The following is a 15,683-nucleotide window of genomic DNA, read 5'->3' on the forward strand; positions in this document are numbered from 1 at the left end:
ACATCAGCAGGAGACGCAGAGGAGCAGGCTGTGCCGTCTGCAGGGGGCGCACGGACATCAGCAGGAGACGCAGAGGAGCAGGCTGTGCCGTCTGCAGGGGGCGCACTGACCGCACACTCACCTGAGTGACTGCATTACAGAATTCAAGCGAATTCATGAACAGGACAAGGGATGAGACACCAATCCAGTCCTCCCGCCGCAGGAAGTGCCAGTCGTCCCCGCGCACTTCTATCTTACGCGGCAGAGAGGAGTACAGAGCGCTCAGCCCGGTGGCCAGGATCTTGGGGGGAAAGAAAATGAAGAAGTCATGTTCTCTGGTGCCAGGGGATCCCGGAGTCCACACCCCAATTATCTGACGTCTGCCTCATATAACAGTAGGATTCAGCACCATCTGCTGCTGGCACAGAAGCACAGAGTGTTTCAGCTATGTAGCAGTAAGTGGCATCAGCACAGGTCATACACCAGGGGGCGGTGGTGACACAGGTGATACACCAGGGGGCAGCGGTGGCACAGGTCATACATCAGGGGGCGGCGGTGGCACAGGTCATACACCAGGGGGCGGCGGTGGCACAGGTCATACATCAGGGGGCGGCAGTGGCACAGGTCATACATCAGGGGGCGGCGGTGGCACAAGTCATACACCAGGGGGCGGCGGTGGCACAGGTCATACATCAGGGGGCGGCGGTGGCACAAGTCATACACCAGGGGGCGGCGGTGGCACAGGTCATACATCAGGGGGCGGCGGTGGCACAAGTCATACACCAGGGGGCGGCGGTGGCACAGGTCATACATCAGGGGGCGGCGGTGGCACAGGTCATACACCAGGGGGCGGCGGTGGCACAGGTCATACATCAGGGGGCGGCGGTGGCACAGGTCATACATCAGGGGGCGGCGGTGGCACAGGTCATACATCAGGGGGCGGCGGTGGCACAAGTCATACACCAGGGGGCGGCGGTGGCACAGGTCATACATCAGGGGGCGGCGGTGGCACAGGTCATACACCAGGGGGCGGCGGTGGCACAGGTCATACACCAGGGGGCGGCGGTGGTACAGGTCATACACCAGGGGGCGGCGGTGGCACAGGTCATACACCAGGGGGCGGCGGTGGCACAGGTCATACATCAGGGGGCGGCGGTGGCACAGGTCATACACCAGGGGGAGGCGGTGGTACAGGTCATACACCAGGGGGCGGCGGTGGCACAGGTCATACACCAGGGGGCGGCGGTGGCACAGGTCAAACACCAGGGGGCGGCGGTGGCACAGGTCAAACACCAGGGAGCGGCGGTGGCACAGGTCATACACCATGGGGCGGCGGTGGCACAGGTCAAACACCAGGGGGCAGCGGTGGCACAGGTCATACACCAGGGGGCTGCGGTGGCACAGTTGATACACCAGGGGGCTGCGGTGGCACAGTTGATACACCAGGGGGGTGCGGTGGCATAGGTGTCACACACTGCCGCCCCCTGGTGGAGGATGTGTTAGCAGCTGCCTGGTGAGATATGTGGTGCCGCGGGGCAGCGCTGGAGGCCGGTGTCCGTTTACACAGTGATTCAGCAGGGACTGGCGCTCGGGCCGGGAGATTCAGGCAGAGGCAGGACAGACCTGGCCCCGGGCCAGCAGCGGCCACAGACAGGGAGCGGCTGCATTCCCTTCTCCGCTCACACATGTAATTGCCAGTGTGGCATCACCCCCCACCCGGCGCAGGCTGCACATTAACCCCATCCTGCTGGAAGCTTCCAGGCATAGCGTCTCCCACATGACCAGCATCAGGAGCACAGTCCCAGCCAGCGGCGACATGTCAGAAGTGACAGCGGCTGCGGGGGGATCCGAGGAGACGGCAGCACCGACTACACATAGTGGAGGCAGTGGACGAAGCGGGCGCCAACACCAGAAACCAACAGCGGCATAAAAATACACAGACTGGTGGAGGGCAATGCGACATACCGGTGCAAGAGCTGAAGGGTGACGAAGAGGTGCAGCAGCAGCCAGCATCGGGCGTCACACTGTGAGGAGCTGCAGCCAGCATCGGGCGTCACACTGTGAGGAGCTGCAGCCAGCACCGGGCGTCACACTGTGAGGAGACGCAGCAGCAGCCAGCACCGGACGTCACACTGAGACGCAGCAGCAGCCAGCACCGGACGTCACACTGAGACGCAGCAGCAGCCAGCACCGGACGTCACACTGAGCCACAGCAGCAGCCAGCATCGGGCGTCACATTGTGAGGAGACGCAGCAGCAGCCAGCACCGGACGTCACACTGAGACGCAGCAGCAGCCAGCACCGGACGTCACACTGTGAGGAGGCGCAGCAGCAGCCAGCACCGGGCGTCACATTGTGAGGAGACGCAGCAGCAGCCAGCACCGGACGTCACACTGAGACGCAGCAGCAGCCAGCACCGGACGTCACACTGTGAGGAGGCGCAGCAGCAGCCAGCACCGGGCGTCACACTGTGAGGAGCTGCAGCCAGCACTGGGCGTCACACTGAGGAGCTGCAGCCAGCATCATGCGTCACACTGTGAGGAGCCACAGCAGCAGCCAGCATCGGGCGTCACATTGTGAGGAGACGCAGCAGCAGCCAGCACCGGACGTCACACTGAGACGCAGCAGCAGCCAGCACCGGACGTCACACTGAGCCACAGCAGCAGCCAGCATCGGGCGTCACATTGTGAGGAGACGCAGCAGCAGCCAGCACCGGACGTCACACTGAGACGCAGCAGCAGCCAGCACCGGACGTCACAATGTGAGGAGGCGCAGCAGCAGCCAGCACCGGGCGTCACACTGTGAGGAGGCGCAGCAGCAGCCAGCACCGGGCGTCACACTGTGAGGAGGCGCAGCAGCAGCCAGCACCGGGCGTCACACTGTGAGGAGGCGCAGCAGCAGCCAGCACCGGGCGTCACACTGTGAGGAGGCGCAGCAGCAGCCAGCACCGGGCGTCACACTGTGAGGAGGCGCAGCAGCAGCCAGCACCGGGCGTCACACTGTGAGGAGGCGCAGCAGCAGCCAGTACCGGGCGTCACACTGTGAGGAGACGCAGCAGCAGCCAGCACTGGGCGTCACACTGAGACGCAGCAGCAGCCAGCATCGGGCGTCACACTGTGAGGAGGCGCAGCAGCAGCCAGCACCGGGCGTCACACTGTGAGGAGGCGCAGCAGCAGCCAGCACCAGGCATCACACTGAGGAGACGCAGCAGCCACTCGGAGATGCAGCTATGGGGAAGTAATCACTTACAGGGCAGAAGAAGGAGTTCTCGGTGATGTACCGCGCCATGGTGGGGTTGTCTGAGGACATGGCCATGATGAGCAGCAGAGCGTCGCGGGCCTGCTGGCCAATCAGCCCCTCGTGGTGGATGAAGGGCACCAGCAGTGAGAAGATGAGGAGGTTGGCGGTTCCTTCCTGCCCGGTGGGGTCCTGGAAGAAGAGCTCCAGGGTGGAGGGCTCCCGCGCCAGTGACACGCACAGCTGATTCAGCAGCAGGACCAGGTTGTTTTCCAGCACCGGCGAGGCGGGCCCCGGGGAGAAGGAGCCCAGGAGAGTCACCAGGGGCCGCAGCACCGGCTGGTAACGCAGGAGAGGCTGGCGGGACTGGCTGATCAACATCTCGTACAGCTTCAACTGCTCCACCTGGGAGAGAGGAAAGGGTTAACACTGCACCGTGTACCCCCCCCAGTCTCCGGGGGCCCCGTATACCCCAAACTCTTGCCGTGGGGTTAGGGGTCACGCACCCGGCAGTCACAGGTCAGGGCCCCTTATCCAATCACACACCCGGCAGTCACAGGTCGGGGCCCCTTATCCGTCGCACACCCGGCAGTCACAGGTCGGGGCCCCTTATCCGTCACACACCCGGCAGTCACAGGTCGGGGCCCCTTATCCATCACACACCCGGCAGTCACAGGTCGGGGCCCCTTATCCATCACACACCCGGCAGTCACAGGTCGGGGCCCCTTATCCATCACACACCCGGCAGTCACAGGTCGGGGCCCCTTATCCATCACACACCCGGCAGTCAGAGGTCGGGGCCCCTTATCCATCACACACCCGGCAGTCACAGGTCGGGGCCCCTTATCCATCACACACCCGGCAGTCACAGGTCGGGGCCCCTTATCCATCACACACCCGGCAGTCACAGGTCGGGGCCCGTTATCCATCACACACCCGGCAGTCACAGGTCGGGGCCCCTTATCCGTCACACACCCGGCAGTCACAGGTCGGGGCCCCTTATCCATCACACACCCGGCAGTCACAGGTCGGGGCCCGTTATCCATCACACACCCGGCAGTCACAGGTCGGGGCCCCTAATCCATCACACACCCGGCAGTCACAGGTCGGGGCCCGTTATCCATCGCACACCCGGCAGTCACAAGTCAGGGCCCCTTATCGATCACACACCCGGCAGTCACAGGTCAGGGCCCCTTATCCATCACACACCCGGCAGTCACAGGTCGGGGCCCCTTATCCATCACACACCCGGCAGTCACAGGTCAGGGCCCCTTATCCATCACACACCCGGCAGTCACAGGTCGGGGCCCCTTATCCATCACACACCCGGCAGTCACAGGTCAGGGCCCCTTATCCATCACACACCCGGCAGTCACAGGTCGGGGCCCCTTATCCAATCACACACCCGGCAGTCACAGGTCGGGGCCCCTTATCCATCACACACCCGGCAGTCACAGGTCGGGGCCCCTTATCCAATCACACACCCGGCAGTCACAGGTCAGGGCCCCTTATCCATCACACACCCGGCAGTCACAGGTCGGGGCCCCTTATCGATCATACACCCGGCAGTCACAGGTCGGGGCCCCTTATCGATCATACACCCGGCAGTCACAGGTCGGGGCCCCTTATCCAATCACACACCCGGCAGTCACAGGTCGGGGCCCCTTATCCATCACACACCCGGCAGTCACAGGTCGGGGCCCCTTATCGATCATACACCCGGCAGTCACAGGTCAGGGCCCCTTATCCATCACACACCCGGCAGTCACAGGTCGGGGCCCCTTATCCATCACACACCCGGCAGTCACAGGTCGGGGCCCCTTATCCATCACACACCCGGCAGTCACAGGTCGGGGCCCCTTATCCATCACACACCCGGCAGTCACAGGTCGGGGCCCCTTATCCATCACACACCCGGCAGTCACAGGTCGGGGCCCCTTATCGATCATACACCCGGCAGTCACAGGTCGGGGCCCCTTATCCATCACACACCCGGCAGTCACAGGTCAGGGCCCCTTATCCATCACACACCCGGCAGTCACAGGTCGGGGCCCCTTATCCGTCACACACCCGGCAGTCACAGGTCGGGGCCCCTTATCCATCACACACCCGGCAGTCACAGGTCGGGGCCCCTTATCCAATCACACACCCGGCAGTCACGGGTCGGGGCCCCTTATCCATCACACACCCGGCAGTCACAGGTCGGGGCCCCTTATCCATCACACACCCGGCAGTCACAGGTCGGGGCCCCTTATCCAATTACACACCCGGCAGTCAGAGGTCAGGGCCCCTTATCGATCATACACCTGGCAGTCACAGGGCCCCAGACCCTCTCGCACTCCTGCAGTGTGTAGATATCTATTGATTTTTTTCAGTCTGTTCGTGTAGACGGCTCTTGACTTCACGGACAACAGATCCTGGGAACCGCCATCTCCCGGGGTGTAGTTGGCCCCCCGGGGTACAGGGTGGCCCCAGATAGTGGGGATGTATTCGAGGGCTGGTAGGTGCAGCTGGCCCTCCGAGGTGCAGTGTGGCCCCAGATACTGGGGATGTATACACAGGTCTGGATACACATGATGAGAGCATTATACTGCCTCGGTACAAATCCCTAGTTAGACCGCACATGGAGTACTGTGTCCAGTTTTGGGCACCGGTGCTCAGGAAGGATATAATGGAACTAGAGAGAGTACAAAGGAGGGCAACAAAATTAATAAAGGGGATGGGAGAACTACAATACCCAGATAGATTAGCGAAATTAGGATTATTTAGTCTAGAAAAAAGACGACTGAGGGGCGATCTAATAACCATGTATAAGTATATAAGGGGACAATACAAATATCTCGCTGAGGATCTGTTTATACCAAGGAAGGTGACGGGCACAAGGGGGCATTCTTTGCGTCTGGAGGAGAGAAGGTTTTTCCACCAACATAGAAGAGGATTCTTTACTGTTAGGGCAGTGAGAATCTGGAATTGCTTGCCTGAGGAGGTGGTGATGGCGAACTCAGTCGAGGGGTTCAAGAGAGGCCTGGATGTCTTCCTGGAGCAGAACAATATTGTATCATACAATTATTAGGTTCTGTAGAAGGACGTAGATCTGGGGATTTATTATGATGGAATATAGGCTGGACTGGATGGACAAATGGCTTTTTTCGGCCTTACTAACTATGTTACTATGTACTCGAGGGCTGGTAGGTGTAGTTGGCCCCCCGAGGTGCAGGGTGGCCCCAGATACTGGGGATGTATTCGAGGGCTGGTAGGTGCAGTTGGCCCCGGATACTAGCGATGTACTTATGGGCTGGTAGGTGCAGTTGGCCCCCCGGGGTGTAGGCTGGCCACGGATACTAGGGATGTACTTAAGGGCTGGTAGGTGCAGTTGGCTCCCCGGGGGTAGTTAGCCCCAGATACTGGGGATGTATTCATCGGCCGGTAGGTGCAGTTGGCCCCCCACCCCCTGTGCGGCGCCCCCCGCTGTACACCCGTGGCATGGAATCACCTTCTTGTCCTCGGTGAAGTCTCTCTGAAGATGCCACCTCAGCAGCCGCTCCAGGACGCCCTCAGAGGCCACATAGCCCAGGATGGGCCCCGGGCCCTCCTCCTCTCGGGGGCGCTCTTCTGCCAGCAGGCTCAGCATCTGGTAGGTGTTATTCCGCACACAGCTCAGGTCGTCGGGGGTCACGCGGTCGGCAGATCCAGGACGCTCCAAGATGCGGAGAACCTGCCAGGACAGAAGTCTGGTGACACCGGAGGAGATGCGCCCCTCAAGGACGTCATTTTCCCGGACACGGGGCCATTATTGGGGGAGGCTCATTGCTGCGCTCACTCCGTCCAGAGCTCATAATGAGGGGTCTCGGGAAGATCACCCCCAAATCCACGGTCTGCAGACATGGAGAACTCGGTGCAATCACGAGACATGACAATGTGCAGAGAGGGACAGATGAATAAAGAGCTCAGAGTGGTCACATTCTGGTTTGGCTTTTATCCTAAGTCATATTGCGAGACTCGTTAAAGGGTTGATTGTGACTTGTAGGATCGCTGCTTCCAACAGGTGGCGCTATAGAGTTCACGTCCTCTTATTCTCTGAAGAGGCAATTTGCAGAGCTGTCAGGAGACCATCAGCATGGCGACGTCTCAAGTCTTCTGCCACATGCAGTACTACACGCCACCACAGCTGGCAGCCAATATTCCCATACACTGCAGTTAAACAGCGCCCCCACCTCTACAGTGCTTATGGCATAAATTGTGGGGTCCTCAGAGCCCCCGGATACCCCCTGGACCCCTGCCTCTCTGAAGACCCTTACATCCCATCTCCACCTGCACAAACAATGATTGCTCCAATGTAAACGTAGCTTTCATTAGAAGCCGCCTCAGTTCTCTGCCTACAGCTCTCATGCAGAGCTGTGTGTCTCCATGGTAACAGACAACATTACAGCCCCTGTGTAGTCTGATCCTGCAGACACAACGGCAGGAGGATTCTCGTGAAGACGACTGGTGCACAGCGGGGTCTTCTCAGGTCACACATTAGTCGCCCCCATACAATGTGCGATCACATGACGCCTCGCCCCTCCCCCATGGCTCACCTGGGACCAGTGGTTCTTGAACACCATGAGGCAGGTTTCGGGGTCGGCGGTGACCTGCGGCTGCAGGCTGGCATTACGCCCAGATTTACTGCCCGTCCCCCGCGGATTCAGCTTACTGAGCCAACTCATTGTTCTGGATGAGGGTCTGGGGGTCACTGGATATGGGGGGGTCCGGACCCCATCACTGGATTAGAGGAAATAATGAGGCCCCGCTCATCCCGTCCATGGCGTCGGAGGATCCATCACACGGCGATCGCGAGCTGCGGAGAGAAGGCAAGATGAGAACCGGAGCGCCCCAAAGAGTCGTGCGCACCCCGGCAATGCAGCACTGCCCACCCCCCACAATACAGTCCTGCCCACCTCCCCACAATACAGTCCTGCCCACCACCCACAACACAGTCCTGCCCACCACCCACAACACAGTCCTGCCCACCACCCACAATACAGTCCTGCCCACCCCGGAAATGCAGTACTGCCCACCCCCCACAATACAGTCCTGCCCACCACCCACAATACAGTCCTGCCCACCCCGGAAATGCAGTACTGCCCACCCCCCACAATACAGTCCTGCCCACCACCCACAATACAGTCCTGCCCACCCCGGAAATGCAGTACTGCCCACCCCCCACAATACAGTCCTATCCACCCCCGACAATACAGTACTCCCCACCCCCCACAATACAGTCCTACCCACCTCCCACAATACAGTACTGCCCACCCCCGACAATGCAGTCCTGCCCACCCCGACAATGCAGTGCTGCCCACCCCCCACAATATAGTCCTGCCCACCCACCATAATATTAGTCCTGCCCACCCCGACAATGCAATTCTGCCCACAATACAGTCCTATCGACCCCCGACAATGCAGTACTGCCCACCACCCACAATATAGTCCAGCCCACCCCAGCATTGCAGTACTTCCCACAACCCCACTTCCTGGACAGCAGCCACTCCCCACAATACAGAGGGTGAGTACGTGTGCACTACTGATGATGGTGCTCAGGTAGGTTCCCACACACAATACAGTCCTGGGCAGCAGTCTGTCCACCCCCCACACACAATACAGTCCTGGGCAGCAGTCTGTCCACCCCCCACACACAATACAGTCCTGGGCAGCAGTCTGTCCACCCCCCACACACAATACAGTCCTGGGCAGCAGTCTGTCCACCCCCCACACACAATACAGTCCTGGGCAGCAGTCTGTCCACCCCCCACCCCACAATACAGTCCTGGGCAGCAGTCTGTCCACCCCCCACACACAATACAGTCCTGGGCAGCAGTCTGTCCACCCCCCACACACAATACAGTCCTGGGCAGCAGTCTGTCCACCCCCCACACACAATACAGTCCTGGGCAGCAGTCTGTCCACCCCCCACACACAATACAGTCCTGGGCAGCAGTCTGTCCACCCCACACACACAATACAGTCCTGGGCAGCAGTCTGTCCACCCCCCACACACAATACAGTCCTGGGCAGCAGTCTGTCCACCCCCCACACACAATACAGTCCTGGGCAGCAGTCTGTCCACCCCCCACACACAATACAGTCCTGGGCAGCAGTCTGTCCACCCCCCACACACAATACAGTCCTGGGCAGCAGTCTGTCCACCCCCCACACACAATACAGTCCTGGGCAGCAGTCTGTCCACCCCCCACACACAATACAGTCCTGGGCAGCAGTCTGTCCACCCCCCACACACAATACAGTCCTGGGCAGCAGTCTGTCCACCCCCCACACACAATACAGTCCTGGGCAGCAGTCTGTCCACCCCCCACACACAATACAGTCCTGGGCAACAGTCTGTCCACCCCCCACACACAATACAGTCCTGGGCAGCAGTCTGTCCACCCACCACACACAATACAGTCCTGGGCAGCAGTCTGTCCACCCCACACACACAATACAGTCCTGGGCATTAGTCTGTCCACCCCCCACACACAATACAGTCCTGGGCAGCAGTCTGTCCACCCCCCACACACAATACAGTCCTGGGCAGCAGTCTGTCCACCCCCCTCCCCCCCCCCCCACACAATACAGTCCTGGGCAGCAGTCTGTCCACCCCCCCCACACAATACAGTCCTGGGCAGCAGTCTGTCCACCCCCCACACACAATACAGTCCTGGGCAGCAGTCTGTCCACCCCCCACACACAATACAGTCCTGGGCAGCAGTCTGTCCACCCCCCACACACAATACAGTCCTGGGCAGCAGTCTGTCCACCCCCCACACACAATACAGTCCTGGGCAGCAGTCTGTCCACCCCCCCCCCCCCACACAATACAGTCCTGGGCAGCAGTCTGTCCACCCCCCACACACAATACAGTCCTGGGCAGCAGTCTGTCCACCCCCCACACACAATACAGTCCTGGGCAGCAGTCTGTCCACCCCCCACACACAATACAGTCCTGGGCAGCAGTCTGTCCACCCCCCCACACACAATACAGTCCTGGGCAGCAGTCTGTCCACCCCCCACACACAATACAGTCCTGGGCAGCAGTCTGTCCACCCCCCACACACAATACAGTCCTGGGCAGCAGTCTGTCCACCCCCCACACACAATACAGTCCTGGGCAGCAGTCTGTCCACCCCCCCCCCCCCCACACAATACAGTCCTGGGCAGCAGTCTGTCCACCCCCCACACACAATACAGTCCTGGGCAGCAGTCTGTCCACCCCCCACACACAATACAGTCCTGGGCAGCAGTCTGTCCACCCCCCACACACAATACAGTCCTGGGCAGCAGTCTGTCCACCCCCACACACAATACAGTCCTGGGCAGCAGTCTGTCCACCCCCCACACACAATACAGTCCTGGGCAGCAGTCTGTCCACCCCCCACACACAATACAGTCCTGGGCAGCAGTCTGTCCACGACACACACACAATACAGTCCTGGGCAGCAGTCTGTCCACCCCCCACACACAATACAGTCCTGGGCAGCAGTCTGTCCACGACACACACACAATACAGTCCTGGGCAGCAGTCTGTCCACCCCACACACACAATACAGTCCTGGGCAGCAGTCTGTCCACCCCCCACACACAATACAGTCCTGGGCAGCAGTCTGTCCACCCCCCACACACAATACAGTCCTGGGCAGCAGTCTGTCCACCCCCCACACACAATACAGTCCTGGGCAGCAGTCTGTCCACCCCCCACACACAATACAGTCCTGGGCAGCAGTCTGTCCACCCCCCACACACAATACAGTCCTGGGCAGCAGTCTGTCCACCCCCCACACACAATACAGTCCTGGGCAGCAGTCTGTCCACCCCCCACACACAATACAGTCCTGGGCAGCAGTCTGTCCACCCCCCACACACAATACAGTCCTGGGCAGCAGTCTGTCCACCCCCCACACACAATACAGTCCTGGGCAGCAGTCTGTCCACCCCCCACACACAATACAGTCCTGGGCAGCAGTCCACCCCCCACAATACAGTCCTGGGCAGCAGTCCCCCCCAAATACAGTCCTGGGCAGCAGTCTCCCCCACAATACAGTCCTGGGCAGCAGTCGCCCCCAAATACAATCCTGGACAGCAGTCCACCTCCTCACAACACAGTCCTGGACAGCAGTCCACCTCCTCACAACACAGTCATGGACAGCAGTCTACCCCCCACAATACAGTCATGGGCAGCAGTCTACCCCCCACAATACAGTCATGGGCAGCAGTCCACCTCCCCAAAATACAGTCCTGGGCAGCAGTCTACCTCCCCAAAATAGTCCTGGGCAGCAGTCGGCTGCCCACAATACAGTCCAGGGCAGCAGTCTACCCCCCACAATACAGTCCAGGGCAGCAGTCTACCCCCCACAATACAGTCCTAGGCAGCAGTCTACCCCCCACAATACAGTCATGGGCAGCAGTCTACCCCCCACAATACAGTCATGGGCAGCAGTCCACCTCCCCAAAATACAGTCCTGGGCAGCAGTCTACCTCCCCAAAATAGTCCTGGGCAGCAGTCGGCTGCCCACAATACAGTCCAGGGCAGCAGTCTACCCCCCACAATACAGTCCAGGGCAGCAGTCTACCCCCCACAATACAGTCCAGGGCAGCAGTCTACCCCCCACAATACAGTCCTAGGCAGCAGTCTACCCCCAACAATACAGTCCTAGACAGCAGTCTACCCCCCACAATACAGTCCTGGGCAGCAGTCTACCCCCCACAATACAGTCCTGGGCAGCAGTCTACCCCCACAATACAGTCCTGGACAGCAGTCTACCCCCCACAATACAATCCTGGGCAGCAGTCTACCCCCCCACAATACAGTCCTGGACAGCAGTCTACCCCCAACAATACAATCCTGGGAAGCAGTCTACCCCCCACAATACAGTCATGGGCAGCAGTCTACCCCCACAATACAGTCCTAGGCAGCAGTCTACCCCCTACAATACAGTCCTGGGCAGCAGTCCACCTCCACACAACAGATTCCTGGACAGCAGTCCCCCCTCAACCACACACAATGCAGTCCTGGCCAGCAGTGCACACCCCCCACCATACACAATATAGTCCTGGTCAACAATAAAGTTGTCACCATTACCCCTTGACACCTTCCCAACCAGGGCTGTGGCGTAAGAGCCGGTATAAAATGGAGCGACTGACTCCTATCACATAGAACACATTGGGTGCAGTTGTACAATGCAGGATGTGCCGTAAATGGATTCATAATGATTTGGGAAAGTTGTGAAATGTCCCATAAATGTCTGTTGTGTTCCTGATCTCAGCTTTTAGTGGGGAAGAATCTGTGCTGCACTTTATGTCCATGTCTGTAGTGATCTGGGGAGTTGGAGTCGTGAAGTCGGGGAAATTGAGGAGTCGGAGGTTTGGCTTACCGACTCCACAGCTCCGAGACCCCAACAAACTCCTGGCAAGCAGTCCCCCAAATCCCAACAATAAAGTCCTCAGTATCAGCCTACATCCCCCAAAAAATTGTTTAATCCCCACCATGATACCTCCCAGCAAGACACCCCCAAAACTGACTCCACTCTACATCTCCAAAAATAGTTTAAACCCCAGCATCACTGACTCCCTAGAGTACCAACAATGACACCCCCAAAACGCACCCAATCACTGCACTGTATACAGAGGAGGTACGAGGCACAGTGGATACATCCAGAATAGGGCAGGTATGCAGCTGGAGGAGAGGTCATGGGTGAAGGAGGTACGAGGCACAGAGGATACATCCAGAATAGGGCAGGTATGCAGCTGGAGGAGCGGTCATGGGTGAAGGAGGTACGAGGCACAGAGGATACATCCAGAATAGGGCAGGTATGCAGCTGGAGGAGCGGTCATGGGTGAAGGAGGTACGAGGCACAGAGGATACATCCAGAATAGGGCAGGTATGCAGCTAGAGGAGAGGTCATGGGTGAAGGAGGTACGAGGCACAGAGGATACATCCAGAATAGGGCAGGTATGCAGCTGGAGGAGAGGTCATGGGTGAAGGAGGTAGGAGGCACAGAGGATACATCCAGAATAGGGCAGGTATGCAGCTGGAGGAGAGGTCATGGGTGAAGGAGGTACGAGGCACAGGAGACGCAGCACACGGGTGGACAATGACTTCTCAGCAGGAAGACGACTGATTCCTGCCTCTGGGTGTGTCGGCAATTATTTCCTGACCTTTGTACCAGCGAGAATCATCACTCCGACACTGGTGTGAAATCAATAAAAATATGCAGCAGAGCGGAGGAGGGGTGCTGGGGCTGAAGACTGAGGGTTATACTCCAGGAGTCATCCGGTAAAAGGCGACCAACACATTCATATTCTGAGCTGGAACACAGGAACCATGGGCGACCCAAGAAGAACCCCACATTACACACAGATGGGGTCCTGGTAGAGGAAGAACCGCACTGGTCCCTGAGATATCTGCACACGGACAAGTGATCGTACATTTACTGAATATCAATAATAGGCGTCTATACACCTGGGATGTGACTGTACATGGAGCAAAGTAGTCATTGTGCTGTTTAGCATCACAGCGAGTCTGTACTGAACAGAGGTTGGAATTATACACAAACATGATGCAGGTGAAGGCCAGAAGACGTCTCCTACAGCCAAGCATATTACTCAGAAGTATCAGGCCTCTGGGGCTGTAGCCGACCTCTCTGGACGTGGCTGCAAGAGGAAAACTGGTGATAAACCGAAGAGGAATGGGAACCACCGAGCCCAAAACTTCAAGAGAGATTAGAGGTGATCTCCGAGGTCAGGATCCACCAGTGTCAGGTCACACTATCCAGCACTACCAGGGACAAAGCGGACTTCAAGGAGGAAAGCCGAGGAAGAAACTACAAAGGAAATCCTAGAAAGCCAGCCTAAAATTTGCCACAATGCAGACTGACCGTCAAAGTTCTGGGAGAAAACTGGAGCTTTATGGCGTCACATCAGCTCTAAGTTCACAAATGCAAGAATGAAGCAAAGAACAAAACATTGCACTTGCTGGGAAACACGGAGGAGCTCGGGGACGTCCTGGGGTAGCTGCACCTGACACGAAGCAGCTCGGGGACGCCAGCAATCGACACACGGAGGAGCTCGGGGACGCCTGCAATCGACACACGGAGGAGCTCGGGGACGCCCTGGGGCAGCTGCACCCAACACACGGAGGAGCTCGGGGACGCCCTGGGGGAGCTGCACCCAACACACGGAGCAGCTCGGGGACGCCCTGGGGCAGCTGCACCCAACACACGGAGGAGCTCGGGGACGCCCTGGGGTAGCTGCACCCAACACACGGAGGAGCTCGGGGACGCCCTGGGGCAGCTGCACCCAACACACGGAGGAGCTCGGGGACGCCCTGGGGCAGCTGCACCCAACACACGGAGGAGCTCAGGGATGCTTGCATCCGACACATGGAGGATCTCGGGGACGCCCTGGGACAGCTACCACTGACACACTGAGGGATTTTCTGGCTCTGCTGCATCTGACATAGTATCCTGAAAACTGCAGACAATTTAGGCATCCTGCAGAGAAATGTGTTGCCCAGTGTCAGAAAGCACGGTCTGAGCCGCCGATTATGGTTCTTCCAACAGGATAATTCTAGAGTGTTAAAAGTTGGAAAGGACCTCAAGGGTCATCGGGACCTCCCTCAAGGGTCATCGGGACCTCCAGGGTCCCCTTGTCTAACCCTCTGCTCAACGAAGGATTCACAACACCATCTCAGACAGATGTCTGACCAGCCTCTGAAGACTTCCATTGAAGGAGAACTCACCACATCTCGTGGCCGCCTGTTCCATTTATTGATCACAATCACGGTCACCCTTCTAATATCTAATCTGTATCTTCTCATTTCAGTTTTTTCCCATTGCTTCTCGTGTTTCCATGTGCAGATGAGAATAATGATGATCCCTCTACACTGACAGCCCTTCAGAGATTTGTAGACAGCTATTAAGTCTCCTCTCAGTCTTTTTTGCAGGTAAACATTTCCAGATCCTGTAACTTTTCCTCGTAGGACATACTTTGCAGTCCGCTCACCATTCTGGTAGCTCTTCTCTGAGCTTGCTCCAGTTTTTCAATGTCTTTTTTAGAATGTGATGCCCAGAACTGGACACAGTATTCTAGATGAGGCCTGACCAAGGAGGAGTAGGGGGGGTAATTACTTCATGAGATCGAGAATCTATGCTGCTCCTAATACATCCTAGAACTGTGTTTGCCTTTTTTGCTGCTGCATCACACTGACAACTCATGTGCAGTCTGTGACCTATTGGTATACCCAAGTCTTTTTCACACATGCTGTTGCTTAGTTCTATTCCTCCCATTCTGTAGATGTTATATTTGATAATGACCCAAAACACAGAAAACCATTGAAAATAAGAGCAATGGACTCTTCTGAAGAGGTTTCTATGACCTTGATCTAAATCCAACAGAACATCTGTGGACGGAGCAGAGAACAGCAGTCTGGAGAAA

General features: G+C 58.2%; 1 protein-coding gene across 3 annotated transcripts in view; it reads right to left on the reverse strand.

Moving 5' to 3' along the window:
- Positions 1 to 15,683, reverse strand: part of FHIP1B (FHF complex subunit HOOK interacting protein 1B) — a 50,189-nt gene that overhangs the window by 11,091 nt on the left and 23,415 nt on the right. For 2 of the 3 annotated variants that reach the window (XM_069759601.1, XM_069759603.1), the window contains exons 2-5: positions 7,793 to 8,052; positions 6,709 to 6,930; positions 3,228 to 3,620; positions 122 to 280 (exon numbers count right to left, since the gene is read on the reverse strand). In XM_069759601.1, coding sequence (XP_069615702.1) covers positions 122 to 280; positions 3,228 to 3,620; positions 6,709 to 6,930; positions 7,793 to 7,921 — 903 coding nt within the window. In that variant the 5' untranslated portion in view covers positions 7,922 to 8,052. Of the gene's footprint in view, positions 1 to 121; positions 281 to 3,227; positions 3,621 to 6,708; positions 6,931 to 7,792; positions 8,053 to 12,853; positions 13,308 to 15,683 lie in introns of those variants that run through there. The other variant, XM_069759602.1, reaches the window with a different exon arrangement.

The sequence above is a fragment of the Ranitomeya imitator genome, chromosome 3, assembly GCF_032444005.1.
Source record: "Ranitomeya imitator isolate aRanImi1 chromosome 3, aRanImi1.pri, whole genome shotgun sequence".
NCBI classification, from domain to species: Eukaryota; Metazoa; Chordata; class Amphibia; order Anura; family Dendrobatidae; genus Ranitomeya; species Ranitomeya imitator.